We start from the raw sequence: 25,554 nt of genomic DNA, 5'->3' as shown, positions 1-25,554 counted from the left end.
CATCCTACTTCTAAGAGTTGAGTTGGGCTGTAACTTTGATATTGGACACGAAGTTTAGTAGGCTGAGTTTAGCTCATATGTCGGTACTATAATGACCGAGTTCTCTCATTTATCCTTAAAATGTCTGAACAGTAAATTCGTCTCATAAATTATTCCAGTTACAAGGTTGTGTGATGACTGGAAATTTTCTTGAGCCTAAATTGATTAAACCAAATGTATCGATTTTCCAATGATGTATGTCTAGGTAGGTGGCAAACAAACTGCTTTGGTTATTGATATTCCCGGAAGCTAATGGCTGTGCTAGTCTCGCGTTACCAGACTGTTGCCTCGCAGATTGTGGAATAGTTGTCTGCTAACAGTTCTCAAGTTACCAGCAAATTGCAGCAACGTTTCCTTCCTGTGTGACACTGGTCTGTTTAAAGCACTTCCACGTCCTAAATTACAATTTGTTATTATTAGATAATCTAATTCTAAATTCAATGTAAGTAATCAGATTCATAACCAGCCTGCCGTTCCATTTGGGTGATCTGGTCACTGGTCAGATTGAGAATGTGACTGTCAATTTGACTATCTTGAAATCTTGGTGACAAGTACCTGTCAACTTGTGTATACGCTTTTCATGCGAATTGAAATTTAAATCTGTCTCGATGTGGAAATTTAATTCATATTAACGTTTTCTTTAAAATACATTATATTATATATCTAGGTTGCAAGCTATGTGTGCTTTTACTGTGAAAGTAATCCACCGGAAATGGTTGTACTAATTATGTGAGACTTGACACAGCAGCTTGGGGCTCCTCACATTCATTCACATCGCCATTCAGAACATTTCAGAGGCGCGTATTCCAGCAGCATACTACAGCAGAACGGTAAGAGCCGACATCATCGTTTAACCACACTCTTCAAAACTATGACTTTATGTTTGAAGGTTTTAGGAGTTGAGTTGCACCTAGGCAGTTTGGATGGCCATTATAAGTACATATGTGGTCATAAATAATAAGACAGTGTTTGTGAGGTGCCACACAAATTGACACCCAACGAGGAACTTCCAACTCCGATGGTTTCCTCCATAGATATATAGTTTCCTCAACTGTTGTCGCATGTTGCTCTAGAAATACTTTCATTTCCGTTACATAGTAATCTGTTACTCTGTAACTTTTTTATCACCATCATTCATTTTATCATAGTATTTTCTGCGAAGTTGGATAGCAGTTGAACAGCAGCCAACGTGAGCTATTACCTGGGTTTGATCTGTGAGATATGATCCTTCAGCCTGCATAGTGCATGGAACATCAATTGAGCCTTGGCCCAAGGGGTATTGCTCAAGTATTTATTTAAACCAATTACAAACACATTGATAGTTGATAGGGGACGATGATTATTAACCAAGTTATTTGAGAAGTTTGGTTTATTCAGAACATTTATGACTAGAGTTTATCATGGCGGCTATCACATTTTCTCTCACACTTCCTGGAACTGACATAGCTTTTCCATGCGTTCCATCCAACGGTGGAGTAGTTTGAATGTTGGATTTCTAGATGATGGCTCCACACCCAGTCTGCCAAATCTAATCAATCATTTACTCTTGAAATAAAAGACTCGTTCAGGCACTGTTGAAAATGCTTGTGACTGCAACTTTCTCTGGAGAAATGAGCATATAATCTATCTAAAAATAAATCTCATTAGTGACCTGTGTAACAATCGCACAAACGGTGACACATACTCCTAATGCTTTTAAAATTTTCATGTTGGCAGGTCATGATACTAGTGTTTGCAAAGTTCAAAGACTTCTGCTGCGGCTAACGTTTGCTCATAAGTCCCACACTGAAGGGACAGAGGGTTCTTTCTTTTTTGAAGGAATTTATCGTACCGAATGACCAACCTAGAGTTCAGGCACTGTTTATGTGACTACCATTACTTTATACGCTGTGCATATCGCGATTGATTGGATTATCCACACATTTCATGTGCTGTGCCTTTTGCAATATACCAAAAACAACTTGTAGACTGTGTGTGTGTGTGTGTGTGTGTGTGCGCGCGCGCCAATATGTCTTGATGTATGATGACTATTAATTCCAATAGTGGAAATTAACAAACAAACATCCAAATACAGATGTGTGTGTATATATATATATATATATTTTTTTTTAAGAAGACTAAAAAGTATCAATGTACTCAATGTGGTGCCGGTGCTACAAGTGTGCTATGTTATTTGGTTGTCACTGCTTACTGGAACCCTTTGTCTTTACTTGTTTCCATTCGCCTCAACATATTTCCAAATGGCTGTGCTGCGAGAAAAGTTCAGGTTGTTTTCTTATTTTTTCCCATTTTTGAGGGGCCTATATGGTTTAATGTTTGTTTTTATTTCAATGTTTGTTTTAAAAACGCCATTGACAATGAAGGGAAACTTAACGTCATATTGTCCCTCATTACGTCATATTGTCTCTTTATTGTTAATGGCATTTAATGTTTGTTTGCACCGTTTGTTTTACATCACCATTACATCACCTAATCAACATGACTTAGACTTTAATATATCAGTGCCCCTCACTTCACACGGGTGTGATTTTTTGTTGTTGAGAGGAGGAGCATGCACAACTAGAAATTATATTTATTTGTGAGTTGTGACAACACTGAAATATAATTTAAATATAAATAAATATAATAATACATATACGTATATTATGTATTTTTGAACAACTGGCTTTGTACCCGTGTACACGTGTACCCGTGTTTGTTCGTACCAAAAAAACGAGCATGGTTGCTATGGTTAGTATGTGACGTCACTGTACAGTAACTATAACAAATGTGTAGTTGCACCACTCAGTTCACACGGCTGTGATTTTTATATTTATTATATACATATACCATACCTTGGTATACCCTCCACTACACTGACCTTAAGTTAATGTTACAATATATTATAAACTATTGCACAACAGTTTACACAAGCCCGCTCTACACTTAGCCTCCCTTTCCTTCCGTTGTGTGATGAATGACATAGACTCACAGTAGTATATCAAGTGGTTCCATAACCACTTAAGCCCTATTTTCTACTTACAAACATTAAAAACGTTGCCTATAATGATATTTAAAGTAGTAAATACAAAAGTGAAGGCTGTGCTTTTTTTTCTCTCATGATCTTTGCATTTGACAGCTAAAGAACGATGGCTGTGAAACCCCAGCATACAAACCAGATGTCGCTAATCTGACCCCATTTGTAATTGCACAATTTGATTGACCGCAAACCAGTGCTGCATTTCCGCATTGTACTTAAATTCATATGTAACCAAGAAGAGGGTCATTTCCCTCACATCTGTATCACTTACAATTAATGCTACAAAAAGCTACTGATGGCATATAAAGTGCAAAAGTCAAAAACCACAGCACACAGAAAAGATTATATTGTTAAATTGCTATGACAATAATACAATATAAGTGTCGTGACTATTTTCTTTGATCAGATGAGGACTAGTCTAGATCTGGTGCAATCAACACTTGTGTTCAAGATGCCGTGGGAAGATAAGGAAGGACTCTTGTGGAATATTCATACAGCTATTTAGTCTAATCATTCATGGACAGTGCTGGGAACCTCATATGCCCATGAGGCGTTGCGACTTTTATTTATTTATTATTTTAAAGTTATTTTGGGGACATTTTCCAGCCTTTAGTTTATTCGACAGCGAAAGTGGAGAGATCAGGAAATGGCTGAACAGAAAGATGAGGAACAACAAGGCTGTACAATGACTAGCCTTAATGCTATGCACTCTTACCAGATGAGCCACCAAGGCACCTAGGCATTTAAGCTCTTAATGAAGACAAAAGCTCACCCCTCTGCTTCTGGGAGAAAAAATGCCAGAGGAATCATTTCTATTCTATGAAAGCCAACCATAGTGTTTTTCCTTTTAGTTTTTTGTTCACCTGTCATGAAGTGGCACATCAGTGGTCCACAGGGGAATATACGTAGCATGCCTTTGTACGAGATATTTTATTGTTACAACTCCTTATACAAGACGGTACAAAGGGACTTTTACAATTATTTGGGTTTCGACTCAACATTTCAGCAACATGAAATAAATAAATATATAGATAACATTAAATAGCATAGCGAGCAGCTGGAGGAGATATTTCTATTACACTGTGGTCCATAGCCAGCACATCAGTCAATCTGCCAGTTCCCTCCATTAAAAAATATAGTGGGAAAAAAGCTTACATTCTGGTCTTCATGAGCCTCGGTCCCAGCCTTACTCATATCATCTGTGAAGAGAAAAGCCAGTGCTCACAATATAAGGCAGAGATTGCATAGCCGGAAGTGTTGTTCCGGAACATCCGTCAGATGTACATTTACCCCGGATAAGATATTTTTCGACCAATCACAACACATCTGTAAACAGATTTGTAAATCGTCAACGTCATTTCCTTGAGCAGTACTTCCATCAAAATCCCTCTACTTCTGTCAAATTCCAGCAATGCACAATGACCTACGGTGTAGGTCTTGCCCAGCGTGGGTCCATGATGGTTTCTCCATAATGATATGGGACTTTCGAGCCTCTGCGCACGCTATACAGGCTCTCGTCTTCAGTAAAAAATAAAAGTACACTTTCGCTACTCTGTACTCACCAAAACAAAGACGCTTTTGTGGAGTTGAAAGCCTACTTTTCTTAAGTTAGTGGGAACACTCTGTGCCCCCCACCTCACAGCTAAAATATACTTTTTGGCCAAAATGTAAAATATGCCACTGGGTGGAGACTCCACTTTGTAAATCTTCGGCCGCGCCATCACAGCGCCACCTCGCTACTGCCCGACAGGTCAGAGGTCCGCATTACACCTTGAGTTACTTAAATCTGCGTGCTCATTGGTTATTCGGCTCTGCAACGTGGGAGGCGCCGTTGCATTAAAACATCACTCAACCAGGAAGAGTGTCCCCGTCGGGTGGATTATTTTACATTTTGGCCAAAAAGTGTATTGTAGACGTGCGGTAGGGGGCTCAGGGTGTTCCCACTAAGGAAAGTAGGCTTTCAGCTCCATAAAACCCTCTTTGTTTTGGTGAGTAGCGAAGTGTACTTTTTATTTTTACAGAAGACGAGAGGCTGTGAAGCGTGCAGCCCCATAGCGTTAAGGAGAAGTCCTTCTAACGCTATGGACCAGAGGTCTTCATTACACACACACACTGGCCTGTTAATATTCCGATACCTACACAGGCTAAATATAGCTGATTTGTTTACACCTTTTATAATGGTTTCATCATCATTGTATTATTATATAGGATATGCATTTATCCAGCCATTGTAATGCTATATTTTTGTCCTGCATTGTTCAGTTCTTCCTGTACCTCTACAGAGGCTGTTGCTGGGGGAGTCAGACAGACTGAATGGAAGCATGTTTCTGAGTAGGGCTGGGCGATATTCAAATCAATATTGTGGATTATTTCAGACTTTTGCCTCGAATATATATATATATATATAGCAGAACACCTTAAGTTGTGATCTTGTAGTTTGGCTATTTTCACTAAAGTATATTACAATGCAGTGTTGTCGTTAATCAGACCAATCGTTTTAGTCAATTATAAAACTTTTTATATAATTATTTTGTGCCGTTATATATATATATATGTTGATTGCCCAGCCCCATTTCTAATATATATATATATATGTTGATTGCCCATTTCTTTGAGTCTCTGGTAGAGCAGAAGTTAGAAGCTCTGACCTTTGAGCTACCACAGTTGCTCGCCTATTCAATACCTACTTCCTGGTGTTATTTATTTACTTTGTATAAATCTTGCGCCACCCCTTACCCTTTATCCCTAAACTTATTTGCATTAGCATTTTGTATTTTTTTTAAATTATATTTAATTATTAATATTTTAAGTATTTTAAAGGGTTTTTCAAAATAGTAAAAAATAAGTTTAGGGGTAAGGCAAGATTATATAGCCCAAAATCTATATTTCTCTCGCAGTTACACCAACATTGTTGTGGAGCAGTTTGTTTATGCTTTATGATAACTAGAGCGGTGCCCGTTGGAGGCTCTACAGCGGTGCCTGTTGGGCACTGGCCTACTTGGAACAATGCAAGTTGGAAATGCATGCCCCACCCAGATATTATGTCTGTCCCTTTTATGCCCATATATGGAGTTCTTTGTCAGGCATACCCAAATATGAAGTCTATGCAGAAGTCAGAATGATAAAGGTTGCTTCCCCAGTAATATAACTGCCACCATGACTGGCCGACGGAAGTATTATACCAATCTATCCTGAGCCTCAGAGAGTAACCAGTTGGATCTCCTGTGAGATTTCTAAACTGTACACTGTACTGGTCTCTTGTCTCAATGCTGCAGTGATCAGAATGCCCTCATCAGAACATTTCTTTTTTTTGCTTCTGAAAACATTAAAGAGACTATTAATATCCCAGTTTATCAGTGTTTTCATTAAGCTAAATGTTTTTAAAAGCTGCTTTAAAGACCTTAACAAATACAACATATTTTGAAAAACGTTATAAAATGATTCTCACCATTTACCTATAAAGTTAAACGTGTGGACTAAATGCCACTGTCTTTTTATCCAAAATAACTGTTTTCAATTATTTGTGTTTCTCTCAAAAAGAGGCACTTACTCTTAACCCATGTGTACAATTACAACAAAAAGTCAAATTCACTTTCAACAACATCCAAATCAGAAAACACTGTCTCTCTTCCTCGATAATGGAGTGCCCTGTATAATTGCACCTAGTCTGGTTAACTCTTGAAAACATTTCATTTTCAAGAGGGAGTATTACCTCCCTCTTAAGAGGGAGTAGTACCAGGCTATATTGCACCAGCTTCTGATGCAAGGCTCTTTATCTTTGTGCAGTACGACAGTAACCAGGAACCTGCCCTTTGACATTGCTAATTGCTATTGACCCAGCATTTTCTCTTTCCATTTATAGAACCACAACATCCCCAGAACACACCTAATCAAGTGTAAAATCATGCACGTCTGTCCTCGCAGATCAAGTGCACCTCTTTGGAGTGAAAAACCCTTTGCTGCACCATTACAATGTATGTGAGGTTAAACACTAGTCTATAGGATGTGAGTCACCAGTGTCTCACCAGGAAAAGGAAGCACCTCTTGAACGAAATCGCAGCCTGACTGAACGGCTTCCGGCCTGCCACTGCAGACTACACTGTTGAGACTCGGCCTAAGATAACATAAATTAAAGACCGGTACCAATGCGCTCACGGTGTATAGCATAAATCCACACATTATAACGACCCAAAGGATGACTCCAGTGCAGACAAATGGGAAGAACTGCAAAGGTTTAGGCCGGGCTTTAGGCATTCTCACGAGAGCCTGACTGACGGGGAGGATGAAAGACACTGTGCGCCTGTGTGTGAGAGAGACATCTGCAGCACAGTGCTAATGCCAAGAGACTGTTGGCACTGTGTAGGGACCAATGACTGCCAACTCAATGCAGGGTTTTGAACAAGTCTCATGCAAGTTTAGATTTCAGACAACGTTGTCTACATCTGCACAGGGGTGCAACAATTAATTCAACTAATTGGTTTAATAATTTTAACTAAATACTAATCAATTTGAATGAAATAATCAATTTGGGAGAAAATGGGAACTTTCAACCTGGTATTCCTATTTTGGGCATGTCATAGGTGAAAGCCTTCAAAAAGTACAGTAGCTAAAATAATATCAGATCTCAAAGTTGTACGTCTATCTCAAAGTTTTACATCGTCAATTAGACTAATCTCTTAAATTGAGTATGAAAGAATCTAATGTTTTCCATCGATTTGCAATCGAATAATCAGCAAGAAAATAATCGATTTTAGTTGTGGCCGTAAATTGGTGTAAAGGGTTTTCCAAATGTAATATTTCCTTTACACAATATCCTGAAAAGTCCCTGTGCTAGTGTAGACAAGACCACTCACTGTATACTGTTTACTAAGAATTGTCATCATTCATCTCTGTCTTGGAGGGGCACACTGAACTCTGTCATTGATCCCTTCAGCTTCCTGCACAGAAACGGGAGAGGACACCAAAAACGGCCAATCCACAAGCTCACTTGGGCATCTTGGGAGCTTGTGCTGTTTTTGGCGCCATCACATGACTAAATATACAGTAAATCAGGCTTAAGAGGTTTCATCTGGGGAATCCTTGATTTGTGACCACTGACACTTCTAAACAGCCCCAATACCACCACCATCCTGTAATCCCGACCTCTGTACTTTTCTTGTAGTGTTGCTAAGAAACAAGTCGCCTAATTTCCCGTCTCAGCTCCTCCAAAACCCCTTGTGTTTTTTAATGGTGAGCTCTTGAGTCATGGAGCAGATTATCTCACCCTCAATGCTCACCGGAGGTAGGCCTGTCACAATTATTACATAATCAGCTGACCACAATTATTTGAGCTAATTGCAATTATAATCAATAATTGCTGTCCTGGCTCATAAAAAAAACCCCAAAACACTTTAAAGCTGGTGTCGCTCTGTTGGGCATTTAGGGGTGAAGAACATTCAAATGTCATTTTCCAAAATCGTATGTCTGCAAGCTCACAAAACCTCTGTGACACATTGTAAGCTTGTAGATCTGCTATTTTTGTTGTGGGACATTTTTGAAAGTATAAAATTAAAGAATTTGGCTTGTTTTGATTTGTTTACAAAAGCTTAAAGACAAATGGATTTAAGTTATTGCTATAATCACAATTATTTGTATGACAATTCATTGTCATCTAAAATGTCATGACGGCTCTAACCGGATGCAGCATTGAGCGTTAACGGGGAGAGCCATGAGGTTGAGAGGTTCAACAGGAGGTGTTTTTATTTTTAAATCATTGTGAGGATGATGACCCGCTGGGTCTTCCTCCTGGAAGTGGTGCAGCTGAACAATGGCTAGGCCTATGCATGGCTCTGTCAGCCTAGCATGCAGCAAGTTTGTTTGTTTGAGCTGCCTGACCCCTAAGGAGGAATGTATTTTGCCACTGAGTCCGTAATGTCCATATTGTTCAAACTAATCTGTTTTATTGACCTATCGGCGATGTCCATGCTTGGTTAAGCGACTGAATACGCCTCATTCATTCTTTGCTTGACTGTCTAGGTGTTGACTTGGCTGTAGAACAGATCCTAGCCCTATGGCCACACTAAAGGTTGGCTAATTGTAACCTTGTTACTCAATACATGATGACGGTCATGTGACAATTGAAAGGGACACGTGCTGAAGTAGTACACATTAGCAACAGCAAGCATGATGTCATCATGCACAACGGCGAGCAGGTCCCACAGTTATTTGCGTAGGGCAGGCTATAGTCTATTGTCTTGCTCTGAATGTGAGGTCCTGTTGTCTGGGATCTGCTGTGTTTGTGAACATGTATTTGCTCAAATATCTGCTGCCGTTATTGCTGTGTTTGTGTTAAACCCACATTTAAACATGTATTTTATTGTCCCCGTTGAACACTTGATTCGGTCCATTGTGGTGGTGTGTAAAACTGGCCATCAAGGTCAACATTTAAACCAGTACCTGTATGGTGGTGATGTGGAAATTCTGATTGAGGTTCTCATGACGAAGCTCCTTTGTAAGCCTACAGACTTTATGATTTTGACAGTCTATTAGGTTTGTTGTTGCATATCAGACTATGTAATGTTGTTCCTGCTTATCAGCCCTATCACACTGTGTAGTATATAAGCTTTCCACTGTCGCTGTGTGACAGGTGACGGTGCTCCCTGGAATAGCTTTGTGGCAGCTGTCAGATTATACAATTAGGCCCCAAATCTGGACTACAGCCAGAGCTGCAGCGTCGGTGGCTAGTGCTACATGATGGATCCGCTCATAGTTTGGCATCCTTGAAAGCTTTGGGATCACTGTATTAGGTGACATTCACACCAGAAAGCTTTACTGTGATTAAAACGAATCCTGCTGCGCATTGTCCGAAAGTTCACTTCGTTTGGCAGGTGTGAAGGCTCATTCGAATCCTAATGCACAGCAAAGCACCGCATTCTACTCCGCCCAAAAACGGGGGTTTCGCTTCGCTTCCAATCGCACTTGATTTCGATTCGGTGCAGGTGGGAATGCAATCCGTAGCAAATAAAGGAAATGAAGCAAACTATCATGTGGCGGATAAGGAGATAAACACAGTTGGAGACGGAGAAGGGATATTAATTTTACGCAGTGCAAAGATGTCCCGTTATCATGTGACGTGGTCAAATAAGGAGACCGAACTGTGCCTCGTTCATGTGCCCAAAAGAACAGTGGCTAGCAGCCTAGCACGCGGGCGCGCACACACACACACACACACACAGTCCCCGACGACACACTGCATCCGTTGCCCTCACTTTATGTGAAAAGTCCTAACTATTACTCAAAGTATATTTTTTAACATCGGCTTTCTGAACACATTGATACAATTCCCTGCTACGTTTCCTTGCTGCGCCTGACACAGCCAGTGTGAAGGCAAACCGCAGCAAATTAAATATGCAAGAATCCAAATTCTCCGCCCATTCGCATTCGAGTCTACCGAAGTATTGGGTGAGAATGTGACCTTAGACTCGTATTCTCATTTATTTGCTGTTTGTGCGCCAAAAATAGCAGATCTACAAGCTTGCGTGTCGCAGACTTGTAGTGACATAATTAATTTAGCATTAGTCGGGGTGATTCAGCGACTGCGTTCAGGTTTTTATAGGTTGTTTGAATGCTAATTTGTATACAGTACATGGCAGAAACGAGTACAACCTGTGCAATAACCACTTAAATTTCAAAGGATTTAATTACTTCAGTCTAAATTAGTAGCTTTAGTAGTAGTATTAAAATGTAATTAAAGACATTTTAAAGGCATTCAAAAATATACTTTTCAGGATTCCAATTAAAACATCGCAAAAAATAATTCAGGATTTCAATACAAATAGCAAAAATAGCCGATCTACAAGCTCAAGATCGGCTATTTTTGCTACGACAGTAATATGCAATGTGGCCCTCTGGAGTTAGTGTGGAAATATAGTGGCCCTCTCCATCGTCAAAGTTGCCCACCCCTGATTTACTATATTAACAATCACACCTGTGTGAAGTGAGGGGCGCGCTCTTATCATCGTACATCATAAAAGTTGGGCTAAGTTCATCTATAGCCACTTGGTATTGCAGCTGTTTGCCAGTCATTGGAGTGGTTAGGCACCGCTCAGAAAGGTGTTCCGTTGGATACTTGGATTCCAGTCAGGTGACATTCTTGGCCAGGTCATAGCCTATTTCTCACTATTTTCTTCCTTAAAGGCTCTAATGTGATTATTGGCAGTTTGTTTTGGATCAGTATCGTGCAGAATATTCCTCTTCTGCCAAGCTTGTGGTTATCTTGTTGATGTCGGTCAGTATTTTGGCTCCATGGGCATTCATTGGTACTATCTATGTGTCATCTCCCGCCCTCTGATTTATGTCACCACACCACTCCTTGACTCCACGCCCTCAGTGAAGGCTTGAAATGTGGCTGGCCATTCCACATACTTTAGGATGGGAGTAGGCCTGTTACCCCAAGGACGGACGGGGAGAGAGTGGTAGAGTGGTAGTACCCTAGATGGAGGCCGGGAGAAAGATAGGATAGCCTTATCGGCTCACCCTCCCATGCACCCTTGTCTCTCTGACATGGAGCCTCATTCTCTGAGAGTGGCATGCGTTGCGTTCGCACACGCAGCTGAGTTGCCAAAACAGCGTACTGCTGCCGGAACAGGAATTTCTGCTTTTATGAGAACACACGGAGGCCCCGTTTCGGAAAAGGAAAAAAATAAGCTTGTTCTCCGCTCTGTTCCTGCTTGGACAACGTCCAGCTGTTTTATTTCAGATCACAATGCAAAGCAGAAGAGGCGTGGAACCGTGGACAGTGAGGCCGCTGGTGGCGAGTGGAGTTTATATATAAGTCCACAGGCCTGGCACCTCACCTGCAGGGCTGAAAGCAATTGGATGCACTCCAGTGTGTTTGCACTGGTGTGATTTACTGGAGCTGTTGCTAGGATGGCTGATAGCAAGCTGGTTTTCTTGTGGGACTGTAGTAGCATTTGTGTACTGTACACTATCTGAAGCCTCCCATACCGTTTAAGTTTATCATCAGTTATTAACTAGTCTCTCTAGTAGTCTATTTACTGTAGGAGTCAGTGGATCCAAGTTTTTTTCTATTCAGTAATATGGTGGCATATATCATTTAGGAAACCGATTTACTTACTAGGTTCCACAGTATATAACTGGTACTTATAACTTAAGCTCTATTTTATAAATCTACTCAAAATATAGCTGATCTACAATCACTATCATGACAATGACACATGTGGCACTGTGACGTGTTGTGTGAAGCAATTAATCTTTCTAGAAATGTGAAATGTTTCACCTACAGTGACATGACATAGTCACACTAGGGATAATGTGATGAAATTAATTGATAAATGTGAGGATATATGACAAATCTTTAAAAACTCGAAGGCCTTTAATGACCCAAAGAGAGAAACTGATATTGACTGTCCTTAGACCCTGGGCACAGAAAAACTCCATGAGTACTGGGTCAACATGTAGAGTATAAAGGATAAAGTACTGTTCCCTGGTCATTTGATATCTGGGATCCATTGTCCAGTTCATTTACGGTACATACATACATTGTAGCACAATTCATATGGCGGGCATAGTGTACTAGACTCGTATGTGCTTCTATTAGTTGTAACTTGTCCATGTTTGATACCATGGACTTCCTGTTTCATTGTTGGGTAGGCAGCTTCCTTTTGACCACGTCCTGGACATTCTTACATTGTCCTGGCGTGGTCATTGTTTTAGCTGCTCTGGGGAAGCTAAGACAGGAGGACAGAGCTGGACCATGTGATGAATGATGAGCTCATATGAACATGTGGCATTAGGCAGGGGTTCTCAACGTTTTTGGCCGGGGACCCCCGGAAATGCTTTGGCAATGTCTCGGGACCCCCGCCCCGCCCCCTCCCGACCCCCAATATAAATTGACTGCTACAATAACCTTAAACCATTTTGGGCGGGAACCCCTTTTGATGTTTTAAGCATTGTTATAATTTAGCTATTGAAAAATAGCAGATCTACAAGCATGAATTTTTTTTTTTTTTTTTAATATTTTTTTTCTTTTTTTGAAAATATTTTGGGGACCCCCCAAAATAATTTGGCGACCCCCCGAGGGGTCGCGACCCACGGGTTGAGAACCCCTGGGCTAAGGAAGGTTGAGGAAGTGGATTCATAGTACTATTGACAGGCGTTTAGCCAGAGAATGAGCATTTGTAGACTAAATGATTGAGATCTCAATCATTGAGAATGATTGAGATTGAAGTCTCTGTTGGCAGCATATGAACATATTGCTAAAGTTGCAATTATAAGACCTTAATATACCTTAGAAGACCAAATATTTAAGAAAGAGGCAAACATTGCGAAAATAGCTGATAACTAGGTAATTGAGCTTGTAGTTCGGCTATTTTCACAACATGTATCTGTGAAACCCAGTCAAACTAAATGTAATGCCTTCAATTACAAATGCTTGTCATGGTGAGACCACCACTGAGTCAAATGAAAGCACTTTCTTTTGCCATCATTGATAAACATTTTATATTTACTTGGCCCGTAGTACCCGTACCCTTGTAGACCAGATGTTATTTATAATAGCCTGTGTTTTACACAGCGAGCACCATGCGAGATCCACAGCTTTGTAAACCATTCCATCAATACTGACTGATTTGATAGGGCTTATCCCATTAAGACTGGGAAAGCATCTGTCTTTTGGCTATTAAAAAAAATAGCAGAGATGTCGCGTCATTACCTGTTGTCTAATTATCTAAAGTCCAATAAAAAGGCTGTAGACAGAAAACCAATGGAACCTTAAGAAATGGCATATTTAATGACTACAAAATGGGACCAGGTGACGTCCCTTCATGATATGAATATGAACAGCACTTGAACATGAACAAAAGCATGATACGACCTGTTATATTGCGAATTTGTCTATATTCGCTCCATATCAGTCCGTTGGTAGGGGTGCCCCTCGAAGCGCAGGCCAGCACTGTTCTGGAGAGCTCTGAGGTGTCTCTTGTTTACCACATGCTATATAGAACTCTCTGCTTGTTTGTGACCTTGATGGGCACAGCTAGAGTGCACACTCTTTTAAGTAATGGTTACTGCTCTTAAAGGTCTACTTTATATCATCGGATACAAGCTCATAGCGCACCACTTTGTGCCGTGCTACGAGCTTGTAGATCTGCTATCTTTGAAAAATCGTGTGTGGTGTGTGTGTGTGTGTGTGTGTGTGTGTCATTTTTTTAATTATTATTTGCTGCTTCTGGGGGTCCCAAAATATTTAGAGATGGGGTCCATGGCCACATGCATATAATTATGGTGGTCCTTGACATGAAAAAGTTTGAGCACCACTGATTTAGCAACATAAATTTTTCAGAAAACTGTAAGGAATTAGAAGACATTTGTAGAATCGACCTCAGATCCTAATGGGTTAATTAATGCTGCTGTCCCTGCTCAGCATCAAGCGTCCCTCTGTACTAATCGCTAGTGACTGCTAATGGACTGCAGCCGGGCGCCGACAGCCACATTAGCACCGCTGTGGCTTCCTGTTGGCCCGCAAGCCGAGGATGGAGCGGCCGGTGGCCAAGGAGAAATGACAGGCAATGCTGAAGGAGCACTTCTCAGATAATGAATCTGTTTTGATCTCGCTCTCCAGCTGTGGTTTACCTCTACAGTTCACAGCATGCCATGGCTGTCCTCTCTTCTGTCTGTCTGACTAGCTCTCTGTCTGACTGACCATCTCTCTGTATGTCTAGCTCTCTCTATTTTAGCCATGGCCTCATATAGCCCTAGACTTCATGTGCCAGCCAGGCTTATCACATGCCCTGGTCTGGATCATGGTGTTTGTGTACACAGAGGTATTGACAGCCAGAGCCCTGCCCTGGGTCAAAGTTCACAGAGGTCACCCTCTGGACAAAGAAGTAAATCTGCATATAATCATGCTGCAGAGGCATCGCTGACACACAACATGTGGAGAACGGATTTAATTAAAGCTCACTAGTCACCATAATGGTTTCATTAAAGCTCACTAGTCACCATAATGGTTTCATTAAAGCTCCCTAGTCACCATAATGGTTTCATTAAAGCTCACTAGTCACCATAATGGTTTCATTAAAGCTCACTAGTCACCATAATGGTTTCATTAAAGCTCACTAGTCACCATAATGCAAAGTGATCTTTCTGCGCGGATCACCGACCAACAACTACAATTGATCACTTTCTCATTTTCTCTCCATTTATCCACTCCCTCTGTCCCTCTCCTCCTCCTTATTCTGCTCTTCTAGAGTCTAGACCATGGCTGATGAGCCGGATCCCACACCAGAGCAGCTGGCGGCCATCGCAGCAGCCAATGACGATGCCGATAGCGGGATCAACTACAAACCGCCAGCCCAGAAGAGCTTACAGGAGATCCAGGAGTTGGACAAAGAAGACGAAAGCCTCCAGAAGTACAAGGAAGCCCTGCTGGGCAAAGTAGACGTCTGTAAAGGTGTGTGCATTCATTTTTATGGCATAGCCGTGGGCCAGTCCATGCTGCTAAGTGCAAACAACTTCAGACGGCCATGAAATCTCTCTAATGCCTGATGAAGTGAAAGTGAAACTTTATGAGTGGAAACTTGTGATGTTGAGTTGTAGTTGTAGAGTCTGCAGACTCTGCATGTACAAAACACCAACATTCTTCTTATCGTCTGTGGGGTAGAAACCTTGCATGACCTAAACTGTTACTTTTCAGGATTCAAATTCAAGAATGGCAAAAGTAGAAGATCGACGAGCTCAAAACGGGTGGCTTTGCCCTGCATTTTGAGCTTACAGATTTGCTACTTTTGTGTGACGCTGTAGTATGATCAAGTAGGGCAGTAGTCCGGCAGCCTTAGGGCTTCTTTTGTTTAAAGTGGGAAATTTGCTATATAGTCTTTTTTTTATTGGCCTAAAATATTGTCTATATACATACATTCATGAATCCACTTGCTGACCGACTGTGTGAATTTTTTTTATAGGGTTTTCTTTGTGACCCTAAAATTAACATCCTATGGCAGGCAAAAATGTCAAACTTTCCTTTTGCTTTAAGTAGCATGTGACATGTCAAACTAGGGGGTTTTCATGATTCTGAATCCATTCCAAGCATTAGTTTTGCACAAAAAACACTCAAATGTGCCCAAAATGTGCTGACCTCATCACAGTTGTCATGACATCTATGGCTGAATTTAGCCCAAGGAGTGCATTTTGTGCAAAACTAATGCTTTGAATGGATTCAGAATCATGAACACCCTAGTTTGACATGTCACATGCTACTTAAAGCAAAAGGAAAGTTTGAATTTTTTTACATTTTTGCCTGCCATAGGATGTTAATGGTAGGGTCACAAGAAACCCCTATAAAAGAAATTGTCCAATAGTGACAGCCGGTCAGCAAGTGGATTCATGATGTATGTATATAGACAATATTTTAGGCCAATAAAAAAGACTATATACCAAATTTTCCATCCCATAAAAACATTGAAGACCCCTGTAGTCCGGCAGGCGGGGGCCTGTCGGACTACAGCGGTCTTCAATGTTTTTCAGCCCCAGGACCCCCTTGCTGAGACTGAGATGGATTAAGCAGGGACCCTCACTACATATTGTATAAAATGTGTTGCACTTTTTTCATAGACTTCTTTGACAGCACTATACGTTTTGTGTAAATTCATGTTTTTTTAGCATGTGGAGATTTAACCACTTAAACCATCAATACATGGTAAACTTGACCTTTCAGCTTCAATCTGTACTTGGTCTGCTCCTTTTCCCTCTACTCTACACCAAACCTATGCCAAAAATAGACAAACTACAGCATTAATTTAGGCTTAGTAACCAATGCCTACCAATACCAATGGCCTGTTAGTACATGTTCATGTTATATAATAATTGTGACAGGCTAGTCTGTGGCAAAAAAACTGGTCATGCCATCGTCAGGGTTCCTCTCAGAGCTGTGGCAGATTGATGATTTCCAGGATAGATCTGTTGACTTGATGCTGTGAGCCCACGGCCCCGCAGACACAATTATAGCACTGCTGTTGGGCAGAAATCCTCCCATCGCCACATTCTAAGTGTTTTTTCGTAAATTAACACCCTACTGCCTCGATCACACCACAGTGTCACACAAAAAGCTTGCAGCGTTTCGAGCTTTTCGAACTTTGGAATTTGAATCCTGAAAAGCTTTGGACGTTTGACGTTTCCACCCGACAGACGATATGTATGCAGATAGATGCTCATAACGTATTGGAATTTCACCTTGTTCAGAGCAGGGAAGGAACAGAGACTGCTGTACGGTACCCCAAGGGGCCTTTGCACTCCAACCATACACAGTGACCTGAATATTTGACTCTTTCTTTTTTTAACGGACCAGATTAAGACTGGATTGGTCACCCACCCAAGCAGGCAGCCTGTTCAACATTAAACGAAGGAATGTGTTTTGTTTCACGCGCGACGCACGCATGTTTTTTTATTAGGAGTGAAAGTGTTGCAGCAGAACAACACAGCGTGTGTTCAAGTTAGAATCAGGGAACCAGCTTAGTTAATTGTGCCACAGTCTGATTAATAAATAACTTTGAGAGGAAGAAGGTCAAGGAGGAACTACACACATTAAAACAGGGAAAGCATCTGTCTTTTTAGATTCTTTTTTTTTTTGCATTGGATATTCAAATAAATTACACCTGTGTGAAGTGAGGGGCGCTGCCTCTTATACACATACATCTTCTCATTCTGGCCAATCACAATTTGTGTCCTCACTTTTGTCTTCAATGTTTGTTTACACAAACACTCACATCTGGGCATTCAATGGCATTCAATGTTTGTGTTAACACAATGTTTGTGCTTACACAAACCCTCAAAGCTGGACATAGCCCCTCAAAAATAGCAGATATACAAGCTAACTTTGAACATTTTTGAAACTGCTGATTTTAGAAGGCTTCAGGTCTTAATGGGTTTTACACCGATTTCTTTCATAAGCTGACATGAATTCATACAGATTTGACCCTTTTGTTTGTTCCTGTGTAGTGGACCCCACCGCTCCTAATGTCAAGGTGACACGACTGACCCTGATGTGTGAGACGGCACCAGGTCCCCTGACCCTCGACCTAGAGGGTGAGTAGTAGTCAATGATGTAAACTAAATACATTTACTCAAGTCCACAGAGCTCAAGTAAACTTTGGGGTACGTTTACTTGAGTATTTATTTTATAATCTGAGGCAAGTATTTTTTTTACTCCACTGCAATTAAAACGGCAAAAGTAGTTAATGTAGCATCACGATCATTTTAACATATTTATACATTTATATGTTGGCTATTCTGATTGCATTAAACTCACGTTGACACTCTATTTGCCACTCACTTTATGCATGCACAATTGCACATACTCTCTAGCTCTCCCTAAGCCTCCACTCTTGAGCATCTCATGGCTGTAGAATAAGGGGTTGTTTTTGGTGTAAAGATAATTTGGCTCCCGTAATATTTTCCATGCGAACACACGGGAGTGAATGCAAGGAAGGGGGAGGGGGTATTTATTTTTCCTGTGCAAGCAGGCATACTAAAGGAATGGAAATTATCAGCAATAATTGTTTTCCTCCAAACATAGCAGGAGTTATTCATTAACAGGCCAATTAGTACTGACAATGATGACTTTAAGTGGGTTATGGAGACTTGGTTGATGAGGCTGCCATGCAAACTACTAGGCCAGATAAGAGACTCTGCCACCTGGTGGACAGATCTGGTAATACCCCATCCCTTTTAAAACTGTTCCAACTTTGGTGAAGCTGTACCTTCAATCTTCTTGTTCAGTCTTCACACAAGATATGACTGAATAATAGCTGGACCTGCCCCAATTGCAACATCATCCATCCAGGCTAATACTCCGTTTATGCTATATTGTTGTGTGTGTTTTGGGAAACGTGCTATTTTTATTCAAACAAAATGTAATTGAAATGTATTGTAATGTTTCAGCTGATGTATACTGTATGCCCACGGTTCCCAAAGTGGGGTCTGCAGACCCCCAATTCAGAATTTGTTTGTTTTTTGCTTGCCAGTGAATTATGGTATGTGTGATATGTGAGTACTGCAGAGGCCGAGTGTGTAAATACATTACATGGTCTAATTTCTTCCCTCTTTTGCTCTGCTCTGTCAGGCAACCTGGAGTCTTACAAGAAGCAGTCATTTGTGTTGAAGGAAGGAGTGGAGTACAGGATCAAAATCAGCTTCAAGGTGAGGTGCTTGCATGTGCATGCTACACAAAATTCTTAGTGTCTTACATTTTGGGTACTATCTCAAAGTTTCAAACGGATACATTTGAACAAGCAAATACACAGCAAATGTTTATTTTTACCTTATTTATTTTTACACTGTATGTGCTTGTTCCAACCGGGCTGGCATTAGACTATTTCAGAACAGGATGTGACATCACAGCTGGCCTTTTGTTTCTCCTACAGGTCAACAGAGACATCGTGTCGGGCCTGAAATATGTGCAGCAGACCTTCAGGAAAGGAATGAAACGTAAGGACCTTATCTTCCATGCATTCTTTCTGTCCAGCGTTTTTGTTTTTTTGAGTGGTGCAACAGCTATGTCCCTATGTCCTTCTTTGCTTCGGGGGGCCTCTGGAACAAATTAATTTGGCATGGGTCGTCCGCGGCCAAATAAATATCAATTTATTGCAACCATGTGACTCCCATTGGAAATGCATTGAGGCGGCCATGACACACAGAACACACAGGACACAAGTGTGTCTTACGTGTGTCTTAAGAGGTGTGAGTGAGGCCTAAAGCGTTATTCATAGTCTGGATTTTCGGTGGTGAGGTGACCACCGAACTACAACATGACGTCACAAGCTGCGGTGAAGAGCAAACCATCGCCCCAGCCCTTCTCTCTGTTTTTATTCACCACCGCTCAACGTTATTTCAGCGCCGGTGGTCACCTCAACACCGGAGCGGTGGTCACCTCACCACCGAAAATCCAGACTATGAATGAGCCTTAAGACACTTTTAGAATGGGCCTCGGGTCTAAATGGAACAGTCTGTATGGTAGAGTTTGTATGTCATGTCCATTATAACTAGTACATCTGAAGTGGTTGGAGCCTGGAGGTGATCTCCCTACACTTCCATTGAGTGTCTGGTATGACACCTACTGGTGTACAAGTAGTACTGCTGCATGTCACTCCCCGACTCTTGTGTTATTACCAATAAAGGTAAGAACATCAAAAAGACGATATATATATATACATTTTTTTGCAAAATAATTATGCAACAAAAAAAGTGAGAGTGAAGACTGTTTTATCGGCAAAACGACATGGTGTTTTGTTTGTCTTCAGTGCACTCGCTGTGTGAATCCCATGTGTTTTGGTTTGTGGGGAGACTTGTTTACTTTGGCTCTACCTCAACAAGCAGTTGATGTCCAGTTACTAGTTCAGCCTAAATATTTATCACATGTCAGCTGGCCTCCTTTTTTTTTGTCTGTCTTAAAGGGCAACTTACCAATATTTAACCTGAATGCTATCATTCTACTGTGTATGAGGACATGCAAAATCTGACACAACATAACATGTGCATCCTGTGTCTCGAGAGCTCTCTCAAAGACGGTGGGGGGGGAAAAAAACAATCTGGTGGTGCTTTTCCTCAATGAAACGATATGAACCAGGTTAATATCTGTGAAGTCATCATTTAAAAGTCTGCATCAACGAGGGTTAAATGCATTCTATTCTATGTTTGTTGGAGGGAAACCAGGCAGGGAGGCCGATCGTTGTGCTCTATCATCTCCAACGGTTGTGGCAGCGCATATCAGCAGGGGTTGTTGCACAGGAGGAGTATGTATAATGCAGGCACTACGTCCTCCCAGTGGCACCGACGCGTTATGGTTTAGGCATAGTTTTACAGAGGTTAGGTTTAGGCATAGTTTTACTGAGGTTAGGTTTAGGCATAGTTTTACCACAGGTCGCATTTACTATGAAATCGGACATTTCTGTCCGTCAGGCGTCAGTGTATCACTCAAAATCCCCATACATGGGAAAGCCCCCATATATGGTGCCCAGGTCTCGTGACATCATCAGGGATGGAGATCCCTGATGTCATAGTAAATGCGACCTGCTGTCGCAATTAGTCTACTTGCCAGGCCATATAGTGAACCCGGACATTTTGAGTACCCTAAAGTTTTTTATGTTAGAAATGTCGAGGCTGGCAAGTAGACCATATAGACAAATCCACAGAGCGCTGCCCTGTAGTTGTCATCAATATGGTCCAGCAACTCTACATCTGACCTCAAACCCTTAGATCTCCATATATGGATAATTGGATATATGTCAGAACCTGTTCCGAGTCTGACCTTCCATATGTTGATCCTTCCCCATCCATCCTTCCTCTTCGATGTCTCCCTTTTTGACTGTTACCGGTCCATTCAAACTCTAGACGGGCCTGCCCCAAAGTTATTAGTGCAGCCGTGCCCGGCAGCCGGCGAAAACAGGCGAGTTCTCAACAGGCCCGAAAATTAAGGCCCGGTCCTCATCAAACCCTGTACACTCGAGAATGTCCCCGCTACCACCCTTAGATCTCCATATATGGAGCTGACCTGCTCTGACATTCCATATGTTGATCTGACCATCAAACCCTGTACACTCAAGACACACTATATATGGCCAGTACAGAATTCCATGTTGATCTGACCTCCCATGTCAAAGAGCCAGCGCTCGCCCAGCAGTCTGATGTTAACGAGGTGGATGCGTGCACGCGATGTCGCCCTTTAGGGCGAGGTCGCTTCTCGCCCTCAGGCGTCTTACTGGTATTGATTCAGTTTGAGATCGCTCTTTACGCTAACCGGAGAACTTTACACTAGATGGAGTAGGAATGCTAAAGTTTAAACACCAAAGTACAGAAACTATGTAATTCATTAGTAAACTAGAAAAAGTGCCCCTCGGGGCACAGGTCTCCACCAGGGCAGGTCAGGTTGTGGCCTCCTGGTGGCGCTATAATAGGCCAATGTGAAAAGGGTACAATTTCTTCTTACGACTTGGATGGCAATTGGATGATTTGAGGCATTTTGTTCCAAAAATGTGTTTTGCAAAAATCCACCTGTTGGTGGCGCTATAACAGGCCAATGTGAAAAGGTGGGATATATTCCTCAGCCTAGTAGGAACGTCTGTGAAAGATTTCACGTAAATTGCACGCTGCGTTCATGATTTGAGGCTTTTTGTTCAAATGGGGCCAATCCTGCAAATTTTTAAAGTCACTGTTAGCCAATCAGGATGGAATATGCAATATCGGACTGATCTGACTTGATCACATGACTATAGAGATACTGTGTAACGATTTGCGGGATTTTTGGACAAAATATGGAGGAGTAATATCCAAAAATGTGTTTTACAAAAGTCGGCCTCCTGGTGGCACTATAACAGGCCGTTCTGGAAAATGTGGGGCAGAGGTTCATCGTTGGCATCCAGGGAGTGTGTGTGCAAAGTTTGGCATGGATCGGGCCAACGGTGCCGGAGATTAGCTGGTAACGGACGGAAGGACACACACACGGGGACACACACACACACACACGGACGGAGTGCAAAACATACTCTCTCCCCATGCCTTCGGCCTGGTGGAGACAACAATATCCTGAAATATCATTGGTATTTACATACTCACCTTTTAATCATTATCTAGCTGACCATTTAATTGCAAAAATAATTTGATCACTTTGGAAATTAACTATTACATCTTTGAGTTTGACATACTATACTGATGAAGACAGCATGTTAGCATAATGATGACAAACTTGTTTCTCTCCACTTTTCGCTGCGGTGAGTTGGTAAACCGGGGTAATTTTTGCCCCTTGAATAATGAACCTCAGTGAAAATACTGGAATGAACACAGACTGAAACGATGCTGGCAGTAAATGTGTTAAGGGTCCAATTTGAACTCACGACCTGACCTGACTCAAACCGTGACTTAACCTCTCCGTTGCTCTCTCTCCTCTCTCTGCCTCCTCCGCTTCCTTCCCGCATAGTCGACAAATCGGACTACATGGTGGGCAGCTATGGGCCGCGTCCGGACCAGGAGTACGAGTTCCTCACCCCGCTGGAGGAGGCGCCCAAAGGCATGCTGGCCCGCGGCACATACAACATGAAGTCCAAGTTCACCGACGACGACAAACACGACCACCTGTCCTGGGACTGGAACCTCACCATCAAGAAAGAATGGGACTGATCCTTTGAACCAGCCCACATATCCACCCCCAACACCCTGCCGACCCTACACTTCCTACCGTCAAATCCCTCTTTCTTTTCTTAAACAGTAAAATGGAACTCTCAGAGTGTGCAAATGTAACCAAATGGTGACGCTGTTTCAACCCATGTTCTATATAAGTCATCGTTCACCAGCAGAAGTTGTCAGTTGACAGATCTTGGTAACTGACCTGCTCACTGACCAATGGTTGTGATAAACCAACATTGCTGGGTGAGATTGCCTTTACTTAATAAGGCCTCTCGGCTTCCTGTGTGTTTTTTAACCGTGTTTCTTGGAGAAATCCTTCGTGAGTTCTTCAGTAAAGACTTTCCAACTTTCAGTGTACGCGTATCTGTGTTTGTGTCCTTCCTCCTAACCTGACGGCGGGTCCATTTGGTTAACATTCGTAGACTCTAGAGTTAACCAGTGTATCATTTGAACACTGAGGATTTTTACTGTGTACTTTGTCTGACTGCCATCATCCTCCACAGCGTCTTGTTTCTTGATGATGTTTATTCGTTGATTAAAATCAATCAAGGTCTTTGCTCTCTCCCCGGCCATTCTCATCCTCACTCTTCCAGTCGGGACTCCTCACGCACGCCTGTTTATTATCGTCTGTTGCGTGCTTTTCGAAAGCGTTTCCGAAGGTGCGCCACCGGCACGCAGCAAAGTATAATGTCAGGCTTCACTCATTCCAGTCACTTCCATCATCATTCCTCTCCAGCAAAAAAGAAAAACTCCCTCCAATCGTTGGACCAATGTGTACACTCACTGTATGGAGAAAGCAAACAATGTGCACTGTCATGAATTTAATGGTTACAGTTTGTGTGTGTATATACTGTATGGTTAAACATCGTCACTTCCTGTACCTTTTTGTATGAGCCTACTCACTCCTTTTCTGTTATTGAGACTGCCTTCCCCCACCCCAACGGTGAATATATTTTGTAATTTTTTTCCAGATGTGTTTTATATTAATGTAAAGGACCGCAATCTGCCTTTTGGAAAGACTGGTAAAGGGAGGGAGGTGGGTGGTGGGGGGAGGAGACATTGGCGTAAACATGCACAGCAGCTATGTGGACCACTTGGCAGTCACCACAGAAGACCACTTAAAAGCCGCTCAGAGTGTTTGTGCCTGGTTCTGCAGCTCTGGTCTACCAAGTGGTTTAGCATCCCTGCAAACTGCAGAGGAGGTGTGGTGGAGGGGTTGCCGTATTTACCTCCAGCCTGTGAGGCGGTGCTATATAGCTCTGCGTTTTATTTTCAAGGACCCCCAGTTTGGTATGCTTTAGTCACTAAAGTTTAGTGCATAACTGAGTGTCCACCGTAAGGGTCAGTTTGGTTCAATACTTAGCCTGGGGAGCCCTGGGGGTCCTTGGAGCCCACGTTGAGAACCGCTGTAATATAGCCCACCCACCTCCGGCTCCCTGCTGAAGGTGATGCTGTTCCTCCTCTTACCAATGTGTTGAGTCAGTCAGCAGTCATGTGACCTTATAAAGAGAACCCTTTTATGAAAGTCGTCATGTAGACTACCTAGTACCTGTAGACCCGTTTGCCTTCAGAGTATATATTTGCCAGGGCATCTTGCTAACCGACTTTGACAAACGCAGGAGTGTCGGGGGGGCTTAAGTGCAGGTGCTACTTGTGATGCCTTGTTTTTGTTTTCTGACCCCATAAAATGTCCAGTGTTTCCTTGAATGAACCATTTTCTAAAATTATGTTATTTTGCATAGTTTTATTGTCGGGTATGTTTGCTGGGACCACAAAGTGTCTCCTCTGGCCAGTTTTCAAGTTTTAACACTCCCATCAGCCAGAGAAAAGGCCTCGCTTGCTTGTGGCAATGGTGTGTATGTGTTTTTGCACTGGTGGGCAGCGAGGAATTTCACACAAGCGTCTGTTAAACCGCTCACCTCGGGTTACTCAACGGCAGGATTACCAACCCTGACTGTGCCTCTAGCCTTTTAAAATGGCATGCTGTTCTCTATAGAGCTCTTTTGCTGTCTTGTTGGGGCACTCAGGATGAAGTAAAACAACCTAAAAGTACAGTATGTATCTACATTTTGACAATGTGTATAGATAGACTGAGGCTTAATGCATCAGGCACGAGCAATGCATGCTTCGAGTTTCAAATGACACAAATGTATTCTAGCATGTTAGTTTTGATACACGCCATAACCTCAGGGCAAGGCTGGATCCCATTGCTTTATCTCTTGTTTCATGGACTGATTTTCTGTATGGGCTGGATTTGATGTGTGCTACTTTTCTGCGCTACCCGAGATTACTGCTTACCCTGTCCACAATAAATTGTTAAGACTGGG

The 25,554-nt window shown here is 42.0% G+C and overlaps 1 protein-coding gene across 1 annotated transcript; it reads left to right on the top strand.

Moving 5' to 3' along the window:
* The first annotated feature begins 646 nt into the window (after window positions 1-646).
* Window positions 647-25,554, top strand: arhgdia (Rho GDP dissociation inhibitor (GDI) alpha). Its single transcript, XM_079521462.1, has 6 exons — window positions 647-869; window positions 15,307-15,509; window positions 18,050-18,136; window positions 19,173-19,249; window positions 19,474-19,537; window positions 23,022-25,554. Exons 2-6 carry the CDS (start codon window positions 15,317-15,319, stop codon window positions 23,219-23,221), a joined length of 621 nt encoding a protein of 206 aa, XP_079377588.1. The 5' UTR covers window positions 647-869; window positions 15,307-15,316; the 3' UTR covers window positions 23,222-25,554.

The sequence above is a fragment of the Electrona antarctica genome (assembly GCF_951216825.1).
Source record: "Electrona antarctica genome assembly, chromosome: 14".
NCBI classification, from domain to species: Eukaryota; Metazoa; Chordata; class Actinopteri; order Myctophiformes; family Myctophidae; genus Electrona; species Electrona antarctica.
This window is presented reverse-complemented; position numbering and strand designations above follow the sequence as displayed.

What these genes read in the sequence shown, in the direction of transcription:
- arhgdia (XM_079521462.1), top strand. Translation starts at nt 15,317, where the DNA reads ATGGCTGATGAGCCGGATCCCACACCAGAGCAGCTGGCGGCCATCGCA. An exon ending in CAAAGTAGACGTCTGTAAAG is followed by an intron (nt 15,510 to 18,049) that starts GTGTGTGCATTC and finishes GTTCCTGTGTAG; the next exon opens with TGGACCCCACCGCTCCTAAT. An exon ending in CCTGACCCTCGACCTAGAGG is followed by an intron (nt 18,137 to 19,172) that starts GTGAGTAGTAGT and finishes CTGCTCTGTCAG; the next exon opens with GCAACCTGGAGTCTTACAAG.